General features: G+C 44.7%; 1 protein-coding gene across 9 annotated transcripts in view; it reads right to left on the bottom strand.

Annotated features, from left to right (window-relative positions):
• Window positions 1-25,458, bottom strand: part of ADAMTSL3 (ADAMTS like 3) — a 372,820-nt gene that overhangs the window by 287,799 nt on the left and 59,563 nt on the right. For all 9 annotated transcript variants that reach the window (XR_010404803.1, XR_010404802.1, XR_010404804.1 and 6 more), the window contains exon 3: window positions 14,731-14,850. Coding sequence is in view for 6 of the 9 variants with exons in the window: in XM_064569802.1 (XP_064425872.1) it covers window positions 14,731-14,850 (120 nt within the window). In the remaining 3 variants the exon portion in view is untranslated. The remainder of the gene's footprint in view (window positions 1-14,730; window positions 14,851-25,458) is intronic.

The following is a 25,458-nucleotide window of genomic DNA, read 5'->3' on the forward strand; positions in this document are numbered from 1 at the left end:
GATGCATTTTTTTAAATTAAAAAATACAAATGGAATATTTTAAGGCTGAAAACTGAGAAAAAATATGCTTTTAATACATTTTAGCTAAAGGTTTACATTAAGTTCATGGCATTATAAATCCATGTCTTAAAATGGGCTGAATTTGGGACACTTACTTTATAAGAGCATTATCCTATAATGGGACAGGGAATTAAGCTGCTTTAAGTTAGAACACAAAATAGACTCAACTTGTAAAATATGCTAATGGTAACACAGTTTCACTGCCAACAGCAGGGCATGTTTTCTGTCATTAAAATATTTTAGTGCTTAACATAGCTATTCAGAATATAATGCTCACTGACACATTCTAACCTTTGTCAGTGCTCACAATCCAAAATACCTTTTGTCACCAACCTCTAAATCAATACTTCTCAAACATGTTCTGGCGTCAGAATATGTGAAACATCATGGGATGCTTTTACAAGGCCCAATGGAATACTAATAAATTAAACTTTAATTTACTATACTTATAATTTGGGACTAAACTGAAAGCTAGTTCCTATCATATTTCAGTATGACAAAGAGGTCAGGGGCCATTTAAGAAATATCTATAGAAGCATCTAATTGTAAAATGTTTTTCTGCTATTTTTTTTTCTTGAGAATTTGAGATCTTTTAAATTGCATTATTTAATTTTAGGTATACAATCTAGTGTAGTAAAAAGTGAACATGTTTTCCCTTGAGAAAGACCTGGGTTTGGTGAGGTCATTACCTCTTCCAGAGCTCAATTTCCTTACTAATAATGGAATGACACCACCTCGTAGGAACGTTGGGGTTTCTTTTCTTAAAATTGTTTGTTCGGTAATTATTATTGTTTTTACTTTTCATTATGGAAATTTTCAACTGTAAATATAGACAGAATGGTATAATGAATCCCCAGCATCACTCACTCAGCCCCACAATCAGAAACCCAAGGCCAATCTTGACCCACCCACTACCCACCATGCTCCCCCAATATTTCATGGCAAATGCAAAACATCATGTCATTCCATCAGTAAATATTTTCATGTACATCTGTGAAAGACACCCTTTTTTTTTAACACAATCACATTACTGTTTTCCCAGCTTAAAAATTAGCAACTGACAATAAAATGTTAATTTTCCAATTTTCTTATGTCATCAATGATATTGTAATTCAGGTTAATTAGTTAGTTTAAATGAAGATCCAAATAAGATCCATATATTGCAAATGGTTGAGATGTCTTTTAAGTCTCATTTAATTGTTTCGGTTCCCCAGCTAGTCCTTTCTTTCTTTCTTTCTTTCTTTTCCGCTTTACAATTTATTTGTTGAAGAAACTGGGTTGTTTGTCCTGTAAAGTTTCCCACTGTCTGGATTTTGGTGGTTGCAGAGCCATGACTTAATTGAATGCATTTCTCTGAATACTGTATTCCTTGTAAATGGGTAGTAGGATCTGGAGCCTTGATTTTTTTGGGGGGCGGGGGTGGAACCACAGAGGGCAAGAGTATTTCATAGATGGTATTGTATTCTTCATCAAGAGACACATAATGTTTAGTTATGTCTCTTTTTGTGATATTATTAGCAGCTGCTGATATTCTATGCTTAGAACCATCGGTTCACTGGGGGCTGCAAAAGAGATGATATTCTCATTCTATCATCCCTTCCTTATTAGCTGGAGTATTTCTGTAAAGACAAATTTTCCTCATTTACCATTTGGTCACTCTGGGGTACAATTCATATAGAGAAGGCAGGATAAATATTTGGAGATTTTTCCCTTATTCATTTCCAGTATCATGAGTTGATTTCTTAGCACCCACCAACATTGATTAAGACACTGTAGTATCATTATTAATTTAGAGATTTAAACATAGTTGATATATTTAAATCCTTTGCAGTTTTTATTGTTATTGATGCCCAGATTGTCCCATTTTATGTTCATAAGAGTCTCTGCAAGTTGTCTCCTGAGCCCTTGTGATGAGGTTCTAGTAATCCTGATAACCAAAGTTAATTACATGATGTTCCAGTCTAATTGTGCATATTTCTACCCCTGAGCCATTTTCCCAGGAGTCCTGGTTCCTTCTAAGTGGGAAATGATATTTAGAGACCATAATCTGGGCTCAAATGGTGCCGTTGCTGGTAAGCTGGTCATTTGGTCACTGTTTTTAGGACTTTTCAGTGAGTGGGGTGAGAAAATACATACTATTTTTTATTTAAGATAAAATACCTCAGGGGTTCTTACAGATACTTACAGTTCAACTTTAGGACTTTCCATTTCTCTTTCACACCTATCTCTCGTTTCTCCCATGCCAAGAATCTGGGTTCTCAAGAATACCAGAAATCAAAAAATGGATGATCACATTTTATTGTTCACTTGCTTTATCCCACATTACCCACACAGCAGTCCCGGGCAGCGTGACGAGTGCTGCCCCCTACAGTAAGATTACTGTAGAACACTTTATAATTTTATTTTTGGTTCTTTTTGTCCTTGGAGACACCCGCATACAGTCAAACCAATATGTGTTAAAGTCACTTGGAATAATTCTTCTCTCTGTGTGGTTAATGCTACCAAATGAAAACACAGATTGTTTTTAGTTTTGTTACTTTTTTTTTTTTTTTTAGGGATTACACTTTTTAAATCTAATTTCATTCTATGGTTTTATAAAATATTTGCAGGGTTCCAGAGTCAACTATATAAGACAGATGTACAGGAAGAAGTTTGGCTCCCATCCTTCCCTGCTGTACCTTATTCTCTCCCTTCCCATATATTAGCTCTTTGGGTTTTTTGTTTTGTTTGTTTGTTATCAACTCTTCACAAGTTTCATCTCAGGTAGTACAGGGGCCATGCTAACACTCTCTGCATTGTGAATTTTAGTACATGCACTCACAGCCGCAAACACAGAAGACTGTTTCGAGAAGCAACTGTAATTATAATGCCCAGGCAATATGCATGTACACGGAGGTTACTTAATAAAGGACAGCTATCATCTCAGTCTTATTTGAAAAAGAAAAAGCCCCTTCTTCTCTGGTTTTCAAGATGAGAGCTGCAGGAGGTACCTTGGAGACAATTCTATTTCCCATTCTCACATCCCACACCCAGCACAGTACCTGGCACACAACAGAGAGTCAGTCACTATTTGCTGAGGGAACTACTGAATCAGAGCCTGAATGCATAATTGCTCCTTTAGACCCTGCTGCTACCAGCTTGGATGTCAAACACCAAGACCTCGGGTCAAGGCATCTTATCTATTGTGGGAACACTGTGTTCGGGATTAGGTTTGTAAGTGGAGCATAGCTGTGCTTAATGCCTATATTTAATACGTTGCTTCTCGGGCGCCTGGGTGGCTCAGTTGTTAAGCGTCTGCCTTCAGCTCAGGTCATGATCCCAGGGTCCTGGGATCGAGTCCCACATCGGGCTCCCTGCTCCGCGGGAAGCCTGCTTCTCCCTCTCCCACTCCCCCTGCTTGTGTTCCTGCTCTCGCTATCTCTCTGTCAAATAAATAAATAAAATCTTTAAAAAATAATAATAATAATACGTTGCTTCTCAAGAGGAACAAATACCTATTGGTATATATTTTAGTGTAGCATAAACCTAATACAAAGGAAAAGTTTTGAGTCAAAAATCTTGTCTTTTCCTAACCAGAAAGGGAAGTCTGCTCAACCATTTTGAACACTGCAGAATTAAAAACTTCTCAGCATTAACTCCCAGAGGGAAGGGCTCAAGAGAAGGCATCGGCTAAGTGGAGTAGGGGTACTGTCCTTGGTGGCCTGCCACGTGGGAAGAGTGGAGAACTAGAAGCAGAGCTCCTGGTGTCCCAAACAAACGATCTGATTCTCCAACCAAGCCTCTGGACTCACAGTGTTTGGAAGAAAGAAATTCTTTCCTCAGTTTCAGGTAGAGAGTAAAAAACAGAAATGAACACACATACACACAAGAAAAGAAATCAGGGTAGACTCTTTGTTATGACCAAGGATAATTAACATTTTTGAAGAACTTATTTTACTCCTTAAGGAAAACTCAGAAATGAAGGCTATCATCAGAATTTCGTCAAGTCTCGTCACCCCTGCAAACAGACCTTCTCCGCTCTGTGTCCATGGGAGACAGAGAAGTCACACAGGCTTGCTCCAGAATTGTTCCCAATTCAACAGAAGAGATAAGACATCCATGTCAATAATTACAGACACAGATGAAACCTTGGGGCCACAAGCAAGGATGAGCTACTGTTCCCCCAAAGAGCAGGAAGTAACCACTCTAGGCTGAGGACCTCCCTGAGAGCTACCGGGAGGTGGATGGAGGAGATGCTACCGAAGCTGGGCATTGCAGGAATCACAGATGTTCAGTGGCGAGCTTGGCATGCCAAGGGGCTGGCACAGGCAAAGGTTTGGGAAAGGCAGGACATCCATTCTGATCAGCGCACTGGGCACATGAAAAGAAATGGGGGTAAGAGAAGCCAGGTAGCCCAGGCCAAGCTATGTAGGGACGTGAATGCTATTCAGGGGTTGAGCTATCTCAGAGGAGGGAACAAATGGGACCCATGTAAGGTTTCTGATAAGGGATGTAACTTTCAGTAAGCCAATGTTCACTGTGCAACTACTTTGAGCCAGGCTGTGAGTCAGATCTGAGAGTATGATGATAAAAAGACACAGCCCCTGCACCTAAGGGGCTCAGAGCCTGCGGGGAGAGTCAGAGGAGGAAATAATCACCGTGCTGGGGACCGAGGACAGGGAATCAGTGGAAGAACTTCCAACGAGGTGAAAGAAGACTGATGGAGAGAGTATTTTTTTTTTTTTAAGATTTTATTTATTTATTTGAGAGAGAGAGAATGAGAGAGAGCGAGTACATGAGAGGGGGGAGGGTCAGAGGGAGAAGCAGACTCCCTGCCAAGCAGGGAGCCCGATGCGGGACTCGATCCCGGGACTCCAGGATCATGACCTGAGCCGAAGGCAGTCGCTTAACCAACTGAGCCACCCAGGCGCCCTGGAGAGAGCATTTAATTAGTTCAACCCAGCTCTGGGAAGGGAGGTGTATGTTAGGTTACGTTCATTAATCTCTACATAACTCAAATCTATTCATGTGAGCAGCCACATATTATTAACTTTCAGAAGCGGAAACCTGTCCAAAACAACTGTGCGTGTGCGGAATGACAAAGAAATTGAAACAGTTTCTGGGAAGAGGCAGTACTAAAGGCCATCAGTCACTGTCCGGGACTATCACTGCTGACCCTGGGGACACGAGGCTCAGCAGAAAGTGCTCCAAACCTCAGATTCTGGACCGTGTTTCCTTGGAACGGTTCATGATGCAGCAGCCCCACGGGCTTTGCTGTTTGGAGAAATAAGACACCCAGACTAGCACTAGAGATTCAAATTAACCAAGGGCCCTCTCTGACCACACCCACCTTCTTCTCTCCTCACTCCCTCCCTCACCACCCAGGAAGGTGATGTCCTGCTCAGGAGGGAGGAAGTGATGTAAGAAAATAATGCCGGGGCGCCTGGGTGGCTCAGTCGTTAGGCGTCTGCCTTCGGCTCAGGTCATGATCCCGGGGTCCTGGGATTGAGCCCCACATCGGGCTCCCTGCTCAGCGGGAAGCCTGCTTCTCCCTCTCCCACGCCCCCTGCTTGTGTTCCCTCTCTCGCTGTCTCTCTCTCTGTCAAATAAATAAAATCTTTTAAAAAAATAAAATAAAATAAAATCTTTTAAAAAAAAAAAAAGGAAAGAAAGAAAAGGGCACCAGGATGGCTCAGTCGTTAAGCGTCTGCCTTCGGCTCAGGTCATGATCCCGGGGTCCTGGGATCGAGCCCCGCGTCGGGCTCCCTGCTCTGCGGGAAGCCTGCTTCTCCCTCTCCCGCTCCCCCTGCTTGTGTTCCCTCTCTCGCTGTGTCTCTCTCTGTCAAATAAATAAACAAACAAACAAATAAAAATAATTCCCTAGAAGCTAAAGGAAGGAGCCAGCCGGCAAGCAGACTGAGTCTCATTCGGGTGGGAAGTGAAGGTGAGGACGGCATCAGGGGACTTTCCCAACGAAGTAAAAATTGAGCTGGAAGATAAACAAGGCTCAGCAGAAATGACAGGGAAGGGGCAGGGGGTGTAAGAAGCAGAGGGCGATGTTCCAAGAACCGGGACAGTTTGTGCAGAGGCTGCCGTTGAAAGGACACGTGAAAGCTTCATTAATAAAACCAGGCCTGGAAATCCACTGGGAGGCAGTGCCCAGAGGACATCCAAGTGGGGCACCCTGAACAGCTACACACATGCCCCCCACTTGCCCTTGGAATGTCCTACCAAGTGCGATAGCCAGCAGCACCCACCTCAGAGCTACCCAATCCCCTTCAGTCACTGCAGCCCAAGAGTGGACAGTGAAGTCCAGGATGGAAATTTGGATGACCAACCGTCCCCGTTCGCCCGGACCACCTCAGTCCTGACAAAACCAGGATGGTTGGCCACCCTACAAAAGCTCCCATAAGGCTCATATTAACAGGGTTATAAAAGATAACTCAATATAGAGAGTAACACAACAGACCCTTTCAAGATACTTCTCCACCTGGCCCCAGGCATCCACATGGCAGCACCATTTCCCACCATCCGAGCCCCGGGGATGCCTTGGCTCCCCCAAGTCCAGATCCAAGAAAATACGGTCAGAGAGATAAAGCTCCACATGGGAGCAGACGAAAGTGTCCACGGAATGACCCGAGCCGCACAGAGCTCTAGTCCATCAGGAGCCTCCTTGCAAGCCATGCCTGCGCTTTTGTGATGTAGGCCAGAATTGGCCCAACAAAAGGAAACGTTTCCAAACTCCAAATAAGCCAATCAAAACATAATGCTTGAAATCCCTCATGATAGGGAATAAATTCCATTATTGCCTTTACACCCAGCCCTTCCAATTTCAGCTTGGAGAGGACCAGCAATGTCTTTTCCTACCTGACCTGGCTCGCTCTCCCCGGGCCAGCAAATCAACTCACCTTTGTTTTGTGGCTCTTTCAACCTCCGCTACTTCTGCTTGACAAAAGAAAGACATGACAGGGCTCCATCCAGCCTCCACCCGCCATTATTCCCCAACCTCGTGGCCACGCTGCAAGTCCAGTTCCCTGTCCTAAGCCCCGCACTTTCCCCAAGATGGCAGACACTCACAAAAGCACTCCCTTTGCTACGCCACAGCGGAATATAAGCCCTGGCGTGCGCTGCAGGGGAACACATGTTCGGTAGCAGAGAAGAGAGGTTGAGAGGTGAGCGCACTTGCTTTCGTCCAAGGAGTGCGGATGACACAGTTAGGGTTGCTTGCAGTGACCTAGTCTCAAAGTGCTTGAAGATGGACCATCTCTGAGCGGGGACTGGCCTGCTGTCAGACAGAAGGTATGTCTGAGCACAGGCAGCAAGGGCTTTGCCGGGATGGGACCAGGCTCTGGGCACTCATGACTTGCAGCGGAAGCTGCATCGGGGACGGTTGATCTTCACCACCCTGTAGGTACCATTCAACTCACCCGGTGAAAGTGATTTTAAAAAAAAATCACACAGTATCCCCGAAAAAGGAGTCCAGGAAGACAGCATTAGGAGAGGAAAGTGTCTGCATACTTCAAAAGATGGATACTGAGTCTCCAATAACAGACCCTATTCTTTTATGCTTGAGAAATAGCTGATTTGCAAAAAGCTCAATGATAATGAAATTCAGAGCTCGTGTGCCAAAGCCGATCAGAAAAGCACGTATTGCTGCATATACAACGGTCATGTATTTGCTCTGGGCCTGAACTGAGAACAGACTACACGTTATTCCACTTAACGTATTCTTGTCTTCTCCTAACAGACCATGAGCTCGCTTTCTCATTAGATCGCTAAATCTTTGGAATATTTAAGGAGCATAACTACATTTGACCAAGATTACTCACTAACAAAGGAATGAGCTATTCAAGCTCAAATGGCATGCTGCTTAAAAACATTATACACACAGGCCAGAAACAACACAGAAACTCTCCTATCTGGAGAATATGCGAGCACTCGTCTCAACTGGAGCAGGAGGGTGGGAAGAGGAGCTGACGATACCCTATACATTCGAGGGCTATGTCCATCTTCCTCCACCAGAAATTTCAGAAGTTGGTATACACTTCCCAAGTTAAAAACTATTACATAAATAACTTGGAAATGTCAAGTGATATTTCTGAGGCCTGCCAACAGTTTAACCACAACGAAGCTCCTCGCCAAGATATTCATGAAAAGTTCAGAAGAAGTTACTTTGAGAAAGATGTACTCACAGCAAACAGATTTCTTCTCCTTAGAAAAAAATGCATAAATCAATAGTTACAATAAGGAAAGGGAAAATTAGGTTTGTCATAATAGTAGAAGAAAACAGACTTTTAAGAGAACTTTAGACATGAGACTACACAAAGACTTCATTATTAATATATTATTGTTACTACTAGTATTAAAAATTCATTCAAACATTTCTCTCATACTTTTCCTTGCCACAGATTAGATGTAAAAATGTCTTAACTGAGCTTAAGGGCAAAGAACAGACACTTGGCTTTGCTACCGCCTGGCTGTGTGATCTTGGGTAAGACCCTGTTCCTCTCTCAGGCTCAGATTCCTCACCTGAAAAAACAGAATCCCTGAACATCCTTCCAACTCTGACTTGCTACAATTCCAGATGCCTGTCAGGGCCACAGACCCAGCCCTCTGCCTCCCTGGCAATGGAAAGAGTAGAGAAAAAAACAAATTGGAGAGGCATTTTGAAAGGAGAAAGCACACAGATAGGCAGTCAGTGGCACAGGAAGGCAAGAGAAGAGTCAACTGCGACTCCATCCAGAGCGTCATAATGCCTTAGGATTTTACAAAGACAGGATTTTATAAACACAGAATGAGTCCCGTGAGAGTCTGGATTTGACTTCGGGGAAAGTAACTGAAATTCTTAAAAAGGACGCCTGTCTGAGGTGAGGCTGGGGCAGGGGGAGGTAGGTACTGGAAGTCAGGTTTTAATAAAAGCTAAAATGAGTAGGAGAAAGCAGGAGATGATAAGAATTTGAACATCAAGTGGGCACTGAAAGCAACAGAAGATCCAAGTGTAGGTAACAGGATTTTTAACTTGAAAAAAAACCTTGAATCCACTTAAATGTGGGCAGTAAGAGACAAAATGTATGCCAGATAAGGCAGGGGCTCCTTCCCTAGAGTCCACAGGAGAGAGAAGGTGACGGGGAGAAGGGACGATGGGTACAAACAGGTGTACGAGGACCTCTACAACATGAAATCAAGGTGTTCTCTAACTGGCTGCAAGCTTACATCAGAATTTACCCTCAGTTAATTTTAGGAAAGTCAGAAGCCACCACTAACTGAAAACGCAGCCTCGTCCCACATGCCTAAGTCCAAGTGATTAAAGTTTGGTTCTGCATTTCGGTGTTCTGTCAGTCTAAAGCTGGTAAGGTAGACTTTATACCACCATGTACACAACAAAGACAATGCACAGGCCTTAGGAAAATGAACACGGGCGCTAATTTCTAAGTGTGCTTAACCTCTTTTTATCCCACTATGGCTGCCCATAAGAGGAAGCGTAGTCCAGCAAATCCACATGGTCTGGGAAGACGCACCTTCCACATTTCCCTGCACCTAACAAACACCAAAAAAATAAGACTATTTGTGCAAAACAAAGAGTTTTGCTAACATTTTTTTTAAGAAAGATTTTATTTATTTGAGAGAGAGAGCACGAGCTGGGGGTGGGGGTGCAGAGGGAGAGGGAGAAGCAGGCTCCCCGCTGAGCAGGGAGCCCGATGCGGGGCTCGATCCCAGGACCCTGGGATCATGACCTGAACCGAAGGCAGATCTTATTAACCGACTGAGCCACTCATGCACCCTGAGTTTTGCTAACTTGAAAAAAAAAAAAAAAAGAAAGAAATGACTTCTAATCAAGAAAGGCTAAGCCTAGAACAGACTTTTACATCAGTCCCCATAATAAACTTCTGAGGCCCCAAGTTGAAAGCTTCAGTGAACTAGAGGTGAGGATGGAAAGACTCACCACCTTCTTTCCCAGAAAGAGACACAGGCCGAGAGTAACTGCCTGCCCCCATCGGCTACGGCGCAAGAACAAACTGCAGAATTCAAGACTCTGCTTCCTAGAACCGGCCGACATTCAGCTGTTTGCCATGAACAGGTCCTCTGCGGGATCCACTCCAAAACCACCATGAGAAAGGACAAAGGAATTTACCCCAAAGGCTGGCTGGCTATCAAGTCTTTGGACCACAAGCCCTTCTCTCGTCCCAAACTAACACGCGTCCACTACCTTGTATGACTGAAGCAACCAAATGTCAGGAGGCTGCCCCTGTGGGGACACGTTCGCTAAATGGGAAGTCAGCGCCATTTTAACTTGAGCCGCCATGTTCCACCCAGACTTTGAAAAAAAACATCATTCCTAGTGCGATAATGATTATGCTTGTAAATGCCATCGACAGAGATCATTCTTAACTCCTGAAGGAGCTAAGTTAAAGAACAAGCTAAGGAAGCAACTCAGGAATAGGAAATCCTTCCCTTGGGTCTACCAAGGTCTCCAAGACTCTGTTGACACCAACGGTGGAAGCAGGATTTTTAGGAAAGGAGATAATCTTCTGGGTGATTCTCTTGAGAGAAGGAGCTAGATGCCTGAGGTCGGAGTGCCATAGTCTTCATTGTTTCAAACTGTCTGGGTGTCCTTGAGTTGGTCACTTGCACATGCAGAGTCTCTGGGTTTTTTGGTGTTTTTTTTTCTATTCATAAAATGAGGCATTTGAGCCAAGGTCTACACCAGCTGTAAAATTCTATGATTCTCTAAGTAACAGTTTACTGCATGGCTGGCAAGACCGCCTTGATGATCAGAATGATCCAATTAACACTCTGCAAGGTATGCTATTCTATCCGTAGTTTCACAAAAAAAAAAACAAAAAAAAACCACCAGATTGTTTCAGAGTGGAAGGCTTTCAGATCATGAAACCCAGTCACTTTGTGTTTCAAAACAAATGAGGAATCTGAGGTCCAAAGATGCTGAAAACCTTTGTTAAATTACAAGCTAATTAGTAGCAGAAGCAAGACGAAGGCTGCCTGATGGGTCCCGTTTGCACTGAGCTGCGCTGTTAACCCCACCAGCTTCAGCCCTACTGTCGGCACCAGCCGCTGCACCTTTTATGTGACTCCTTAAACAGCCTACATCACAACTGTGCTTCACTGGCCTTGGGGTTATTAGTTTTCCAGACACCTAACCTAGGAGACATCGGAAGAGTGACCTGAAAGGTCTTCGTGAAAGTAGGCCAGGATAAAATACTCTAGAAAGTCCTACGAGCTCTGCTGAAGACAAGTATCTCTCCTGCACCTGCTGGCTTCGATTTTGCAGGAAGGAGAATCGTTGGCCAGCCAGTCCTGATCCTATAACTTCAGGAACCAGACTGCCGCTTCGACAGTACACACTCTCTGTCGCTCTGGCTTCAGGCGGCCGCGCAAATCTGCGAAGGCCTCAGGTAGGTACCTGGCCCCGGGCGGCCACTCCCACAGACCTGGCCCTGTTTCTGGCCAGGCTGGGATCTGTGGATTCCAGCAGCCGCTGGACGTGATGGGGCAACACCAGACAACTGTCCCCACCGCTCTCCGGATGTGGACTGCAGAGGGACGGCACTGAAAACCTTTTAGGGACACTCTGGGAACTTCTGTGCGGGGAACAATTCCACATCCCACCCAGCTGCTGCCTCGTGTTCCAATACGAGACAATTTGTTCCAAAAGATACAACTTACGGACACTGAACCCTAAGTTATGTTGGATGCGCCAACTTGTCCAATCTCTCAGACATAATGCTGTCTGAGAGAGGCCAGAGATCTATGGGTACGTGCGGTGTGACCCCATCTATGTAAAATCAAAAATAAAAAGCAAAACTAGGATAGTGACAGAAGTCAGAGGGGTGATACTTCGTCAGCGGGGACACAAGGAGCTTCCCAGGAGTTGGACATGCTCAGTTTCTCGATCTGGGTTTCTGTAATCGGGTGATTCCAAACATAAGAAGGTATTTAAAAGTTCAGATATGTGTGTACTTTACTATATGAATGCTAACGCTCCATAAAAAATTATTGTCCCTGATGTCAGTGGAGAATACTCTTCCTTTCCTTCAGCACAAGGATATCTGAGATTCTCTGAATGGGGTCTTTGTAAATCGTATGAGTCATAACAACAGCTAGATCACGTGCTTACGTGCAGCAGGCCCTACGCAGAGAGACTACATGAATGGCCTCCTTTAATCCCTAAAACATTTCCATGGGGTGGACACCATCCAGGTCTCCACCTCACACAGGAAGCATGAAGTCGCTTCAGGAAGTGAGGTGAAGCAGCGTGCCCAGCGTCACCCAGGAAGTCAAGCATCAGAAAAGCGATTCAAAACCAACGCAGTCTGACTCCAGAGCTTGTGAGACAGAGAGAGAGAGAACACAAGCAGGGGGAGAAGAAGGGCAAGAAGCAGGCTCCCCGCTGAGCAGTGAGCCCGATGCGGGGCTCCATCCCAGGACCCCGGGATCACAACCTGAGCCAAAGGCAGACGCTTAACGACTGAGCCACCCAGGCGTCCCCAGAGCCTCTGTTCTTAACTGGTCTTCACATTTCATTGTGTGCTGCAGGACCCGGGGATTTTTCAAGCTGGGTTTCCCTCTGCCTGAGAGGCTCCTGCCAGTATCACGCGGTCTGCACGCTCAGCATTAAGAGGAAAGAGGACCAAGGCCTGGGGTGCTGGATTCTCTCTAGCTCATTCAGGAGTTCATTCAGGAGATACACCCAGTTGGGTACAAAGGCCTGCGTAACCTGTTCTCTTTGCCTCTGCCAGCAGAAAGCAGGTGCTATTACTGACTTCCTATAGTCTGACCTGATTCCTTCCCCTTGAAAGAAATACACAGTGGGGACGACACAGAATGTTTTCATGTGTTGTTCGCTGGGGCTTTTTGGAACACCGTGTCTTAGGACAAGATTTCCACAGCATGCCACATCCTTCTAAGATCTGCTTTAGGCCTTTTGAAAAGGCTGAGGGGGCTTATTTTCCTCTTTTTGCAGCTTGCATATTGTTATTATATTAAATATAAATACAACGTATCCGTAGAACCTGGAGAAGGCATTAAGCACTCTTTAATTAAACGGTACCTGGCTCATGATTTTCCAGACACCCTCTTTTATCCTCTACTGCCTTCTCAATTAGCTCCCTGAAGTTCTCACACAAAAACCTGTTGGATCATTGATTTCTCGATTAAAAGCTGCCATAAATTACAGGCCCTGTAAAAATCCACCGGGGAGAAGGGTAAAAAGCAACTTAATGATAGCTTAGACCCCATTAGCAGCCAGGCCCCAACGCCCATCGGAAGTGTTAACTGGGCTCCATTACGTGAACGTGGGCTGGACCCTGCCCCCCCACAGCAACAACTCACATATGCACTTTTCAAGATACGTGGAAAAGTGATTGCAAGTTGATTTTTTACTAAACAATCGGTCTCCTCTTACCACTGTCCTGAGCACCTGGGTAGCTCCCTGCCCACAGCTGGGACCCGGGGTTCACAGCCTGCCCCTCACACCAACCCAGGTGCAGAGCCAAACGTCCCAAGTGCAGGCCATTCAGCAGCAGCCTGAAGGATGGAAATGAATGGGGCCTCCCCCCGAGCTGGGATGCAGGGTGCTGGGGTCAGACCACCACTCCTGCCACCCTCGGCACCCGAATCGCCCTCCTTCACCAGCCTGGTAACTCTCCCGCCTCATCTCCAGCACTCTGCCTGCCTGGCCTGCTCCCCGCTGTCACATCCCACATCTGCACACGCTGCCACGGCAACCGTCCCAGAGCAGCCGCTCCCGAGAAGCACCACCCACCCCCTAACTAGCATGCTGCAATCGGGCCCGAACTTGCTGTGGGGCCTTGACCACACAGAAGAGGACACCTCGGTCACTGGCCCATCTTGCTCTGTCCCATCGTGTGTCCTGAGAAGACGTTCTCGTCCCATTCCGCATCTGCACCTGACCCTGCATGTGCCAGGCTCTGCCAGGTCCACCCAAGGCCTCCATCACCTTCAGTCCCACCCGGCCACCCTCTGAACTCCGGCCCCACCAGGTAGAAACCTCTGCATTTGGCAGAGTGGACATGCTCTGCTTCCAATGAGTGGTGAGTGATTTCAGAGACATGCACGACCCTTCATGCTGTTAAGGCGTCAGCGTGAGCTGGGAGTGGAAGAGAGTCAGTCCCGAGTACCCAGCTTCCGCGCCTCAGCCAAGCACAGCCTTGTCCTCAGCGAGCTGCCATGAAGGAACTGAAACACACACACACGTGCATGGGTGCGCGAGGATGCACACCTACCCTGTTCCTGTCTGCAAAATGGGCAAAAAGACCAATGTTGGCACTGGTGAAAGAAAGGGAATAAAAGCCAGGAGGGCAAAGAGAGGGAGGCTTAATCAGAAAACAGTACTCTTGGATAATTTCAGATGATAAATAAATTTGGTGATCACTAAAATGAACGAATCTACCACAGATTTCCGATAAAAATAAGAAAAAGTGACTCAAGCCGACACCCCGACCAGAGCAATAACCACACACTGTGTAGGAAATGGTATGTGCAAGCATGGGCAGCCCAGAGGTCTTGGGATCCTTCCAGAGAGTCAATGGCTTATTGAACTAGTTGTGCCAAGGGGGAAAAAACATGATTATTTTCAAGTTGTTTTTGAGAAACCGTTTCCTGCCTGTTGGCAGATGGCAAAGCCAAAGGGAGGCTCTTTCAGGAGGTTCTTACCTGGTCGTCGTAGCGGTACGTGAGGAACTGCTCCCCCGTTGTGTCTTCAAGAAAACTTCCCTGGGGGGAGAGTGCAAACTCAGGAAGGAAGTAGGCTCCGGGGGACTTCTCTGCTGTGGCCTGAAAGGCAAGGTCATCTGGTTACAAATAAGGCCCCATGAGGACCCCCTGACAGGTAGTCCCCGAAGCAGAGTGATTCCCAGAGCACCCACCCGCTAATGGCTGTCCCCAGAAGGAAAGTGACCTCGTTTAGTAAAGGCCAAGGTGAGACACACCAGGAGTCTGTGTGAGGCGCTGTTGGGCTAGGACACCCTACTGGTCCACCTCAAAATGGCACACACATTATTGATTGCCTGACACCTGCCCCCTCCCCACTGCCCACAACCTTCTAGCGATTCAGCTACAGTGCAGGTAACTTAAGGGCTGTTGTTGCAAAGCCACTGTTTCTAGGACTTTCTTCCTTTCCCATCCTTCCCTCCTTCTTTCCTTCCTTCCTGTTTTTGTTTGGTGAAAGAGTGAGAAACAAAATTTCTTCCGCACTTCAAAAGAAAGGCATGTTCACTGTAGAAAACTTTGAAGATACCGATGAACACAAAGAAAATATAAATCACCCCATAATCCCTCCAACCTGTAATCACCACTTCTTGCTAGAGTCTGGATTCCTCTGATCTGAAGTGAGGAAAATAGGACAATCAGCCGCAAGAGTTCGGTGTGGTGAGCAGCGAGGCCTGCCTTGACACCGGCCCGTCACCTCACTGTGTTTGGGCAGGTTTCCTCTAGTATGCCGCCTTCTGTGGGGGCAGCTTTGCTCCAGAAGTTACAGGGGGGAGGGTCCCCTGCAGCCTGCCGCAGTGCCAGGAGTCAAGAGTCTGGCAGGGAAGTCTGGCCAGGCCCCGTCGAAGGTGCATAATGTGTCCATCACACATGGCCAGCTGGCACTCTGATGGTTGCTGAAGGTTATTGCCATAAGTGGCCTGGGAAGGAAAAGGGAGAGGAGCTAATACCACAGACCCCACAGAGACAACTGGCTCTCACATGTTTTAGTGCCGCTTTATGGATCTCAACATGAAATCCCAGAAAAAGCAAAAAATCTCTCCAGTATTCATGTTTTCACTCCTCGGTGGTTATTTGCATAGGGAAAAAAAAAAATCACAGACTCTCTGGCTGGACTGTAGCTATAGGTGATTACCTTCTGCTTTCTGACCTGCTGTTCCAATGTTTAAATTTTAACAGGCTTAAAAAAAAAAGGGGGGGGGCGGAGCAAGATGGCAGAGGAGTAGGAGACCTGGATTTCGTCTCCTCTCAGGAATTCAGCTGGATAGGGATCAAACCATTCTGAACACCTACAAACTCAACAGGAGATTGAAGAAAAGAAGAGCAACAACTCTCTCATCAGAAAAGCGACCACTTTCTGGAAGGTAGGACGTGCGGAGAAGTGAATCCGAGGCGATATTCGGGAGGATACACGGCGGGGGAGGGGCCTCCATCGGCCGCTTCTGGCAAGTGATAGAGCCGCGGAGCACAAAATCGGAACTTTTAGAAGTCAGCTCCGCCGAGGGACGTCACTCTGGTGGCTAAGCGGGGGGTGGAACCCTCCGGGACAGTGGGTTCTCAGGACCCTCGGGGTCAAAGAAAGACCGGGGGCGCCTGAGTGTGGCAGAGCTCCCAGGTAACGGACTGGGGAAGCCAGCTGCAGAGGCGGAGCCCAGGCGCGGGCTCTCAGCTCGGGGTGGCCATAAACCGGGATCCGCGGCACCGTCGGGCCCCTGCTCCTCCAGCAGGGGCCCAACAAGCGGCAGATCCGGGGAGACTCCCCTTCCTCCCCCCGGGGGAGCCGCACGGGAGTGCACCGCAGGGATCTGTTGGGTTTGCAGACTCCACCCGGGGTCGGGTGCCAGAGATAGAAACGCGCTGTCACAGGCGGGTGAGCACGGAGTGCGGCCGGAGACCGGGGAGACGGGAGTGACTGACGGCTTTTCTCTGGGGGCTCACTGAGGAGCGGGCCCCGAGTTCTCGGCTCTTCCGGGGCGGAGATTGGGAGGCCTCCAAAGCTGTACGGAAAGCTCGCAGGGAACAAAAGCCCCGGAGAGAAAACCCGAGCAGATGACTTAGCCGGGAGGGGGCAAGGGCGGGGCAATTCCGCCTCCGGCAGAGACATTTGGAAACCACGGCAACAGGCCCCTCCCCAGAAAATCAGCGAGAACAGCCAGCCAAGACCAAGTCTACCGATCAATGAGAACGGCAGAACTCCAGCGCTAGGGGAATACTGCACCTAGAATTCACGGCTTTTTTACCATGATTCTTTAGTCTTTCAAAGTTAATTTTTTTTAATGGTCTTTTTTTCTTTTTTTTTCCTTTTTGAATTTTTTTTTCCCTTTTTCAACCAACATCTTTTCAATCCCTTTTAAAAAAAAAATTTTTTTTTATTTTTCATTTTTAGAGTCATATTCTATCACTTCATAGTAGTTACCCGTATTTTTGGCTTATATATATATAAGTTGTTCTCTCTTTAAAATTTTGAGATAGTTTCTTCTAACAGATTAAAATATACCCTAAATCTCTAGTATATGGTGTTTTCTATTTCCCTGCCTGATCACATCCTCTCCCTTTTTTTTTTCTTTTTTCTTTTTTTAAATCCTCTTCTTTCTTTTTTCAAACAACTTATCAATTCCTTTTATAAAATGTTTTATAATTTCCATCTTTACAGTCATATTCCATCCCGTCATCATATCAACCCTTATTTTTGTACATATATAAGTTTTTCTTTCTTTAAAATTTTGGGAGGCACTTTCTCCTAAAAGACCAAAATACACCCCAAATCTAGTGTGTGGCACTGATCTATATACCAGCCTGATCATATTTTATCACATTCTGGTTTTTTGTTGTTCTTGTTGTTGTTCTGTTTTGTTTTTGTTTTTATCTTTTTCTTTTTTTTCTTTTTCTTTTTTCTCTCTTTCCCTTTCTTTTCCCACTGCTTCAGGTCTTTTCTGATTTGTTTAGAGTATATTTTCTGGGGACGTGGTTACTCTGCTAGCATTTTGTTCTCTCATTAATCTATTCTCCTCTGCACAAAATGACAAGACAGAAAAAATCACCTCAACAAAAAGAACAAGAGGTAGTACCGACTGCCAGGGACCTACTCAATACGGACATTAGTACGATGTCAGATCTAGAGTTCAGAATCATCACTTTAAAGATACTAGCTGGGCTTGAAAAAAATATGGAAGTTATTAGAGAAACCCTTTCTGGAGAAGTAAAAGAGCTAAAATCCAACCAAGTAGAAATCAAAAAGGCTATTAATGAGGTGCAATCAAAAATGGGGGCGCTAACTGCTAGAATAAATGAGGCAGAAGAGAGAATCAGTAATATAGAAGATGAAATGATGGAAAATAAAGAAGCTGAGAAAAAGAGAGATAAACAACTACTGGATCACGAGGGCAGAATTCGAGAGATAAGTGATACCATAACACGAAACAACATTAGAATAATTGGGACCCCAGAAGAAGAAGAAAGAGAGAGAGGGGCAGAAGGTATAATAGAGCAAATTATAGCAGAGAACTTCCCTAATTTGGGGAAGGAAACAGGCATGAAAATCCAGGAAGCACAGAGAACACCTCTCAAAATCAATAAAAAGAGGTCAACACCCCGACGTCTAATAGTAAAACTTACGAGTCTCATAGACAAAGAGAAAATCCTGAAAGCAGCTGGGGAGAAGAGATCTGTAACCTACAGTGGTAGAAACATTAGAATGGCAACAGACCTATCCACAGAGACCTGGCAGGCCAGAAAGGACTGGCAGGATATATTCAGAGCACTAAACGAGAAAAATATGCAGCCAAGAATACTATATCCCGCTAGGCTGTCATTGAAAATTGAAGGAGAGATAAAAAGCCTCCAGGACAAACAAAAACTAAAGGAATTTGCAAACACAAAACCAACCCTACAGGAAATCTTGAAAGGGGTCCTGTAAGCAAAGAGAGAGCCTAAAAGCAACATAGACCAGAAAGGAACACAGACAATATACGGTAACAGTCACCTTACAGGCAATACCATGGCACTAAATTCCTATCTTTCAATAGTTACCCTGAATGTAAATGGGTTCAGTGCCCCAATCAAAAGACACAGGCTATCAAACTGGATTAAAAAACAAGACCATCGATATGCTGTCTGCAAGAGACTCATTTTAGAACCAAAGACACCCCCAGATTGAAAGTGAGGGGGTGGAAAACCATTTACCATGCTAATGGACACCAAAAGAAAGCTGGGGTGGCAATCCTTATATCAGACAAATTAGATTTTAAACCAAAGACTGTAATAAGAGATGAGGAAGGACATTATATCCTACTTAAAGGGTCTATCCAACAAGAAGATCTAACAATTGTAAATATCTATGCCCCTAACATGGGAGCAGCCAATTATATAAAGCAATTAATAACAAAAGCAAAGAAACACATCGACAACAATACAATAATAGTGGGGGACTTTAACACCCCCCTCACTGAAATGGACAGATCGTCTAAGCAAAAGATCAACAAGGAAATAAAGACTTAATTGACACACTGGACCAAATGGACTTCACAGACATATTCAGAACATTCCATCCCAAAGCAACGGAATACACATTCTTCTCTAGTGCCCATGGAACATTCTCCAGAATCGATCACATCCTAGGTCATAAATCAGGTCTCAACCGGTTCCAAAAGACTGGGATCATTCCCTGCCTATTTTCAGACCACAATGCTTTGAAACTAGAATTCAATCACAAGAGGAAAGTCGGAAAGAACTCAAATACATGAGGCTAAAGAGCATCCTACTGAAGAATGAATGGGTCAACCAGGAAATTAAAGAAGAATTAAAAAAATACATGGAAACCAATGAAAATGAAAACACAACTATTCAAAATCTTTGGGATGCAGCAAAGGCAGTCCTAAGAGGAAAGTATATAGCAATACAAGCCTTTCTCAAGAAACAAGAAAGGTCTCAAGTACACAACCTAACCCTACACCTAAAGGAGCTGGAGAAAGAACAGCAAATAAAGCCTAAACCCAGCAGCAGAAGAGAAATCATAAAGATCAGAGCAGAAATCAATGAAATAGAAACTAAAAGAACAGTAGAACAGATCAACGAAACTAGGAGCTGGTTCTTTGAAAGAATTAACAAGATTGATAAACCCCTGGCCAGACTGATCAAAAAGAGAAGAGAAATGACCCAAATCAACAAAATCATGAATGAAAGAGGAGAGATCACAACCAACACCAAAGAAATACAAACAAATATAAGAACATATTATGAGCAACTCTATGCCAGCAAATTAGATAACCTGGAAGAAATGGAGGCATTCCTAGAGATGTATCAACTACCAAAACTGAACCAGGAAGAAATAGAAACCTGAACAGACCTATAACCACTAAGGAAATTGAAGCAGTCATCAAAAATCTCCCAAAAAACAAAAGCCCAGGGCCAGATGGCTTCCCAGGGGAATTCTACCAAACATTTCAAGAAGAATTAATACCTATTCTTCTGAAACTGTTCCAAAAATAGAAATTGAAGGAAAACTTCCAAACTCATTTTATGAGGCCAGCATTACCTTGATCCCAAACCAGACAAAGACCCCATCAAAAAGGAGAACTACAGACCAATATCCCTGATGAACATGGATGCAAAAATTCTCACCAAAATACTAGCCAATAGGATCCAACAGTACATTCAAAGGATTATTCACCACGACCAAGTGGGATTTATCCCTGGGCTGCAAGGTTGGTTCAACATCCGCAAATGAATCAATGTGATACAATACATTAACAAAAGCAAGAACAAGAATCATATGATCCTCTCAATAGATGCAGAAAAAGCATTTGAGAAAGTACAGCATCCTTTCATGATCAAAACTCTTAAGAGTATAGGGATAGAGGGTACATACCTCAATATCATAAAAGCCATCTATGAAAAACCTACAGCGAATATCATTCTCAATGGGGAAAAACTGAGAACTTTCCCCCTAAGGTCAGGAACGTGGCAGGGATGTCCACTATCACCACTGCTATTCAACATAGTATTGGAAGTCCTAGGCACAGCAATCAGACAACAAAAAGAAATCAAAGGCATCCAAATTGGCAAAGAAGAATTCAAACTCTCACTCTTTGCAGATGATATGATACTTTATGTGGAAAACCTAAAAGACTCCACCCCAAAACTGCTAGAACTCACACAGAAATTCAGTAAAGTGGCAGGATATAAAGTTAATGCACAAAAATCAGTGGCATTCCTATACACCAACAAGACAGAAGAAAGAGAACTTAAGGAGTCGATCCCATTTACAATTGCACCCAAAACCATAAGATACCTAGGAATAAATCTAACCAAAGAGGCAAAGGATCTGTACTCAGAAAACTAGAAAATACTCATGAAAGAAATTGAGGAAGACACAAAGAAATGGAAAAACGTTCCATGCTCATGGATTGGAAGAACAAATATTGTGAAGATGTCAATGCTACCTAGAGCAATCTACACATTCAATGCAATCCCCATCAAAATGCCATCCACTTTTTTCAAAGAAATGGAACAAATAATCCTAAAATTTGTATGGAACCAGAAAAGACCCCGCGCATAGCCACAGGAATGTTGAAAAAGAAAAGCAAAGCTGGCGGCATCACAATTCTGGACTTCCAGCTCTATTACAAAGCTGTCATCATCAAAACAGTATGGTACTGCCACAAAAACAGACACATAGATCAATGGAACAGAATAGAGAGCCCAGAAATGGACCCTCAACTCTATGGTCAACTCATCTTTGACAAAGCAGGAAAGAATGTCCAATGGAACAAAGACAGTCTCTTCAACAAATGGTGTTCGGAAAATTGGATAGCCACAGGCAGAAGAATGAAACTGGACCATTTCCTTACACCACACACAAAAATAGACTCCAAATGGTTGAAAGACCTCAATGTGAGACAGGAGTCCATCAAACTCCTAAAGGAGAACACAGGCAGCAACCTCTTTGACCTCAGCCGAAGCAACTTCTTCCTAGAAACATCTCCAAAGGCAAGGGAAGCAAGGGCAAAATGAACTATTGGGACTTCATCAAGATAAAAAGCTTTTGCAAAGCAAAGGAAACAGTCAACAAAACCAAAAGACAACCGACAGAATGGGAGAAGATATTTGCAAATGACATATCAGATAAAGGGCTCGTATCCAAAATCTATAAAGAAATTATCAAACTCAACACCCAAAGAACAAAGAATCCAATCAAGAAATGGGCAGAAGACATGAACAGACATTTTTCCAAAGAAGACATCCAAATGGCCAACAGACACATGAAAAAGTGCTCAATATCGCTCGGCATCAGGGAAATCCAAATCAAAACCTCCATGAGATACCACCTCACACAGGTCAGAATGGCTAAAATTAACAAGTCAGGAAACGACAGATGTTGGCGGGGATGCGGAGAAAGGGGAACCCTCCTCCACTGTTGGTGGGAATGCAAGCTGGTGCAGCCACTCTGGAAAACTGTATGGAGGTTCCTCAAAAAGTTGAAAATAGGGCTACCATATGATCCAGCAATTGCACTACTGGGTATTTACCCCAAAGATACAAAAGTAGGGATCCGAAGGGCTACGTGCACCCCGATGTTTATAGCAGCAATGTCCACAATAGCCAAACTGTGGAAAGAGCCAAGATGTCCATTGACAGATGAATGGATAAAGAAGAGGTGGTATATATATACAATGGAATATTATGCAGCCATCAAAAGGAATGAGATCTTGCCATTTGCAACGACGTGGATGGAACTGGAGGGTATTATGCTGAGTGAAATAAGTCAAACAGAGAAAGATATGTATCATATGATCTCACTGATATGAGGAATTCTTAATTGTAGGAAACAAACTGAGGGTTGCTGGAGTGGGGGGTGGGGTGGGAGGGATGGGGTGACTGGGTGATAGACACTGGGGAGGGTATGTGCTCTGGTAAGCGCTGTGAATTGTGCAAGACTGTTGAATCTCAGATCTGTACCTCTGAAACAAATAATGCAATATATGTTAAGAAAAGAAGAAGAAGAAGAAGAAGGTAGCAGGAGGGGAAGAATGAAGCGGGGGAAATCGGAGGGGTAGACGAACCATGAGAGACGATGGACTCTGAAAAACAAACAGGGTTCTGGAGGGGAGGGGGGTGGGAGGATGGGTTAGCCTGGTGGTAGGTATTGAGGAGGGCACATTCTGCATGGAGCACTGTGTGTTATGCACAAACAATGAATCATGGAACACTTCATCTAAAACTAATGATGTAATGTATGGGGATTAACATAAGAATAAAAAAAATTTTTTTTTAATTTCTTTTTTAAATTAAAAAAAAAAAAGTAAGATGGGAATCAAAATGTCCATATGAAAGTAGGAGGTGAACTTAACGATAAGATTTCTTACTTCTGTGTAAATTTCCTAGGCAGTTTGAGTATGTGTCAAACTCCAGTTATTCTCACCAAAAACAAACACATCTAGGGAAACCTCAGGGGAAATCCTACATGACCGCAAGACAACGATGGGTTTCATCTCAAGACAGTTCCTATAAACTGATCACCAACACACCTAGCAAACAGTCCATAACATTTAGTTGCTGGTAGTTGTGATTTGCTTCTGTTGCTTTTAGAATTCATAAAATCATAATTTTAAAGGCCTAAGGAGACTTGCCACACACCACAGAGCAGAAGCCAGGCCTGGAGCCCAAGAGCAACCATGTGCAAAGACACAGATCCAGTTACAAAAGAGTGGGGGCTGGGAGCAGCCTAGGGTCGTCACCTGAAGACAGCTCCCTGAATACAGTGCTTTATATTTAGCTGACCACACATTCCACATGCATTTACTGAGCACCTACTATATGCCTGGAACCATTCTAAGAGCTATGGGTATGATGAGGAACAAGAAAGGTAAGGTCCTCAAATTTATGGAGGTTTCATTCTAATGGAGACCCATAATAAGTAAATAAATTCGTAAACAAGAGAATTAAAGTTCTAAGTGATATAAAGGAAATAAATAGGGTGATATAGGGTAAGTTGAGTCTGCAGAAAGGAGGGGTCAGTGAGGCTAATCCAGGTGGACAAGGAAGAGAGCAGAGAGAGAGGAAGAAAAGGAAGAATGGAAGAGGTAAGACATGCAGAGCACTGTGGGCCCAGGCAAGGGGTTAGAGAACCACCAGGTATATCTCAAACCTTGACTGCTTCATGGAGAATGGATTAGAAGAGGGCAGGAATGGAACCATAAAGACCAGTTGGAAGGCTGTTGCACTAATCCAGGAGAGAAGGGATGATTCCTTGGACAAGGATGATGGCAGTGGAGAAGGGGAGAACTGAATGGACGCTAAGTAGAACCTACAAGACTTGCTGATGGGTGAGCAGAAGGGAGGAATCAAGGACGATTTCTGGGGTTTAGGCTTGAGCAACAGGCTATAAAGGAATGCCATGGATGGGCAGCCCTGGCAGGAAGAGAGGGCAGGGAGGCAATAATTCTGTTTGAGGCATGTGAAGTCTGAGATGCCTAGGAGACATCCATGCAGAGAGCTTGAGTTGGCCATTTAATACACAAGTCGGAGCTCAGAAGGGCAATCTAAGGCTGAAGACAGAGATTTGGAAATCATCGTTGACATTTTCATACAGACATACACTCACGTGTTCACAGTCATCCTACCTGAAAGGACCCTCCCTAGAGAAAGAGTGTGACAAACTACAGGGCTTTGTCTGGGGCCCTCGATAATGCTAACGTCTGAAGGTGAGTAGAGAAGGAGTAAGCCAAAGAGGTTAAAACTGGTAATCACTTGGAGAAGAATAAACAAAAAAAGAGAAATATTGGGTCATGGAAGGATTCAGCATCAAAGAGAGTGGCCAACTACCTTCAATGTCCCCGAGATATTGAATAAAATGAGGCCAGAGAAGGGTCCACTGGATGTGGCAACAAGGAGGTCATCATCGACCTTGACAAGATAGGTACAGTGGAGTGGGAGGGACCACGGTAATGGGTTTGGGGACCAGATGGGAGAAGAGGAAGAGACCAGGAAAGGACACTTTGAGCAAGGCAATGGCGAGAGGGAATATGGAAGTATGGGCAGAATTTTTAAAGATTGGAGAAATGGGAGCATGTGTGCTCGGTTATGGTAATCATCTAGTGGTAAGACCATGGAGGAGATGAGAGAGATAATTGCAGGAGTCGAGCCCTTTGAGAAGACAGAGGAATGGGGTCCAAACCGTACGTGGAGAGCCTGGCTTTCATAAAGATGACGGCCCTTGGTCCATGTAAGTCTACACCACACCACACCACAGCCACCGGCAGACCCCTGATTTTGACCCTCCATCTTCCCTGTGCCTACTCCTTGGACACCCTTCTACTGGGTCCCAAGATCATCCACCCGTGTCTGTCATCCCACTTCCCAATTAAGCTTTCTTACCTCCCAGCTGGCTCTCTCCTGGGCCCCTCTGCAACTGCCCTACGGCTGGAAGAGCAGGCCACCCACATTTTCTCCCAAACCGCTGCCTTCTGTGGCAGGGCGGGACTGTCCTAAGCCTGCTGTGCATGGAATCTTCTGAAGGTTCCTTTTGTCACACCACTTAACACTTCTCTGTGATCAGAAGATTCATGACTCTGTCTCCACACTATTAAACACATCCACAAACATTTAATTAGCTCCAATGAGCTTTCTTTTCTCTGCTTAAATTCGGATTGGGTAAAATGAGGTATGTTTGCCCTA

Source organism: Mirounga angustirostris, unplaced genomic scaffold (genome assembly GCF_029215605.1).
Source record: "Mirounga angustirostris isolate CCGP_5_RB_7025 unplaced genomic scaffold, mMirAng1.0.hap1 SCAF_9, whole genome shotgun sequence".
In the NCBI taxonomy this organism is placed as follows: Eukaryota; Metazoa; Chordata; class Mammalia; order Carnivora; family Phocidae; genus Mirounga; species Mirounga angustirostris.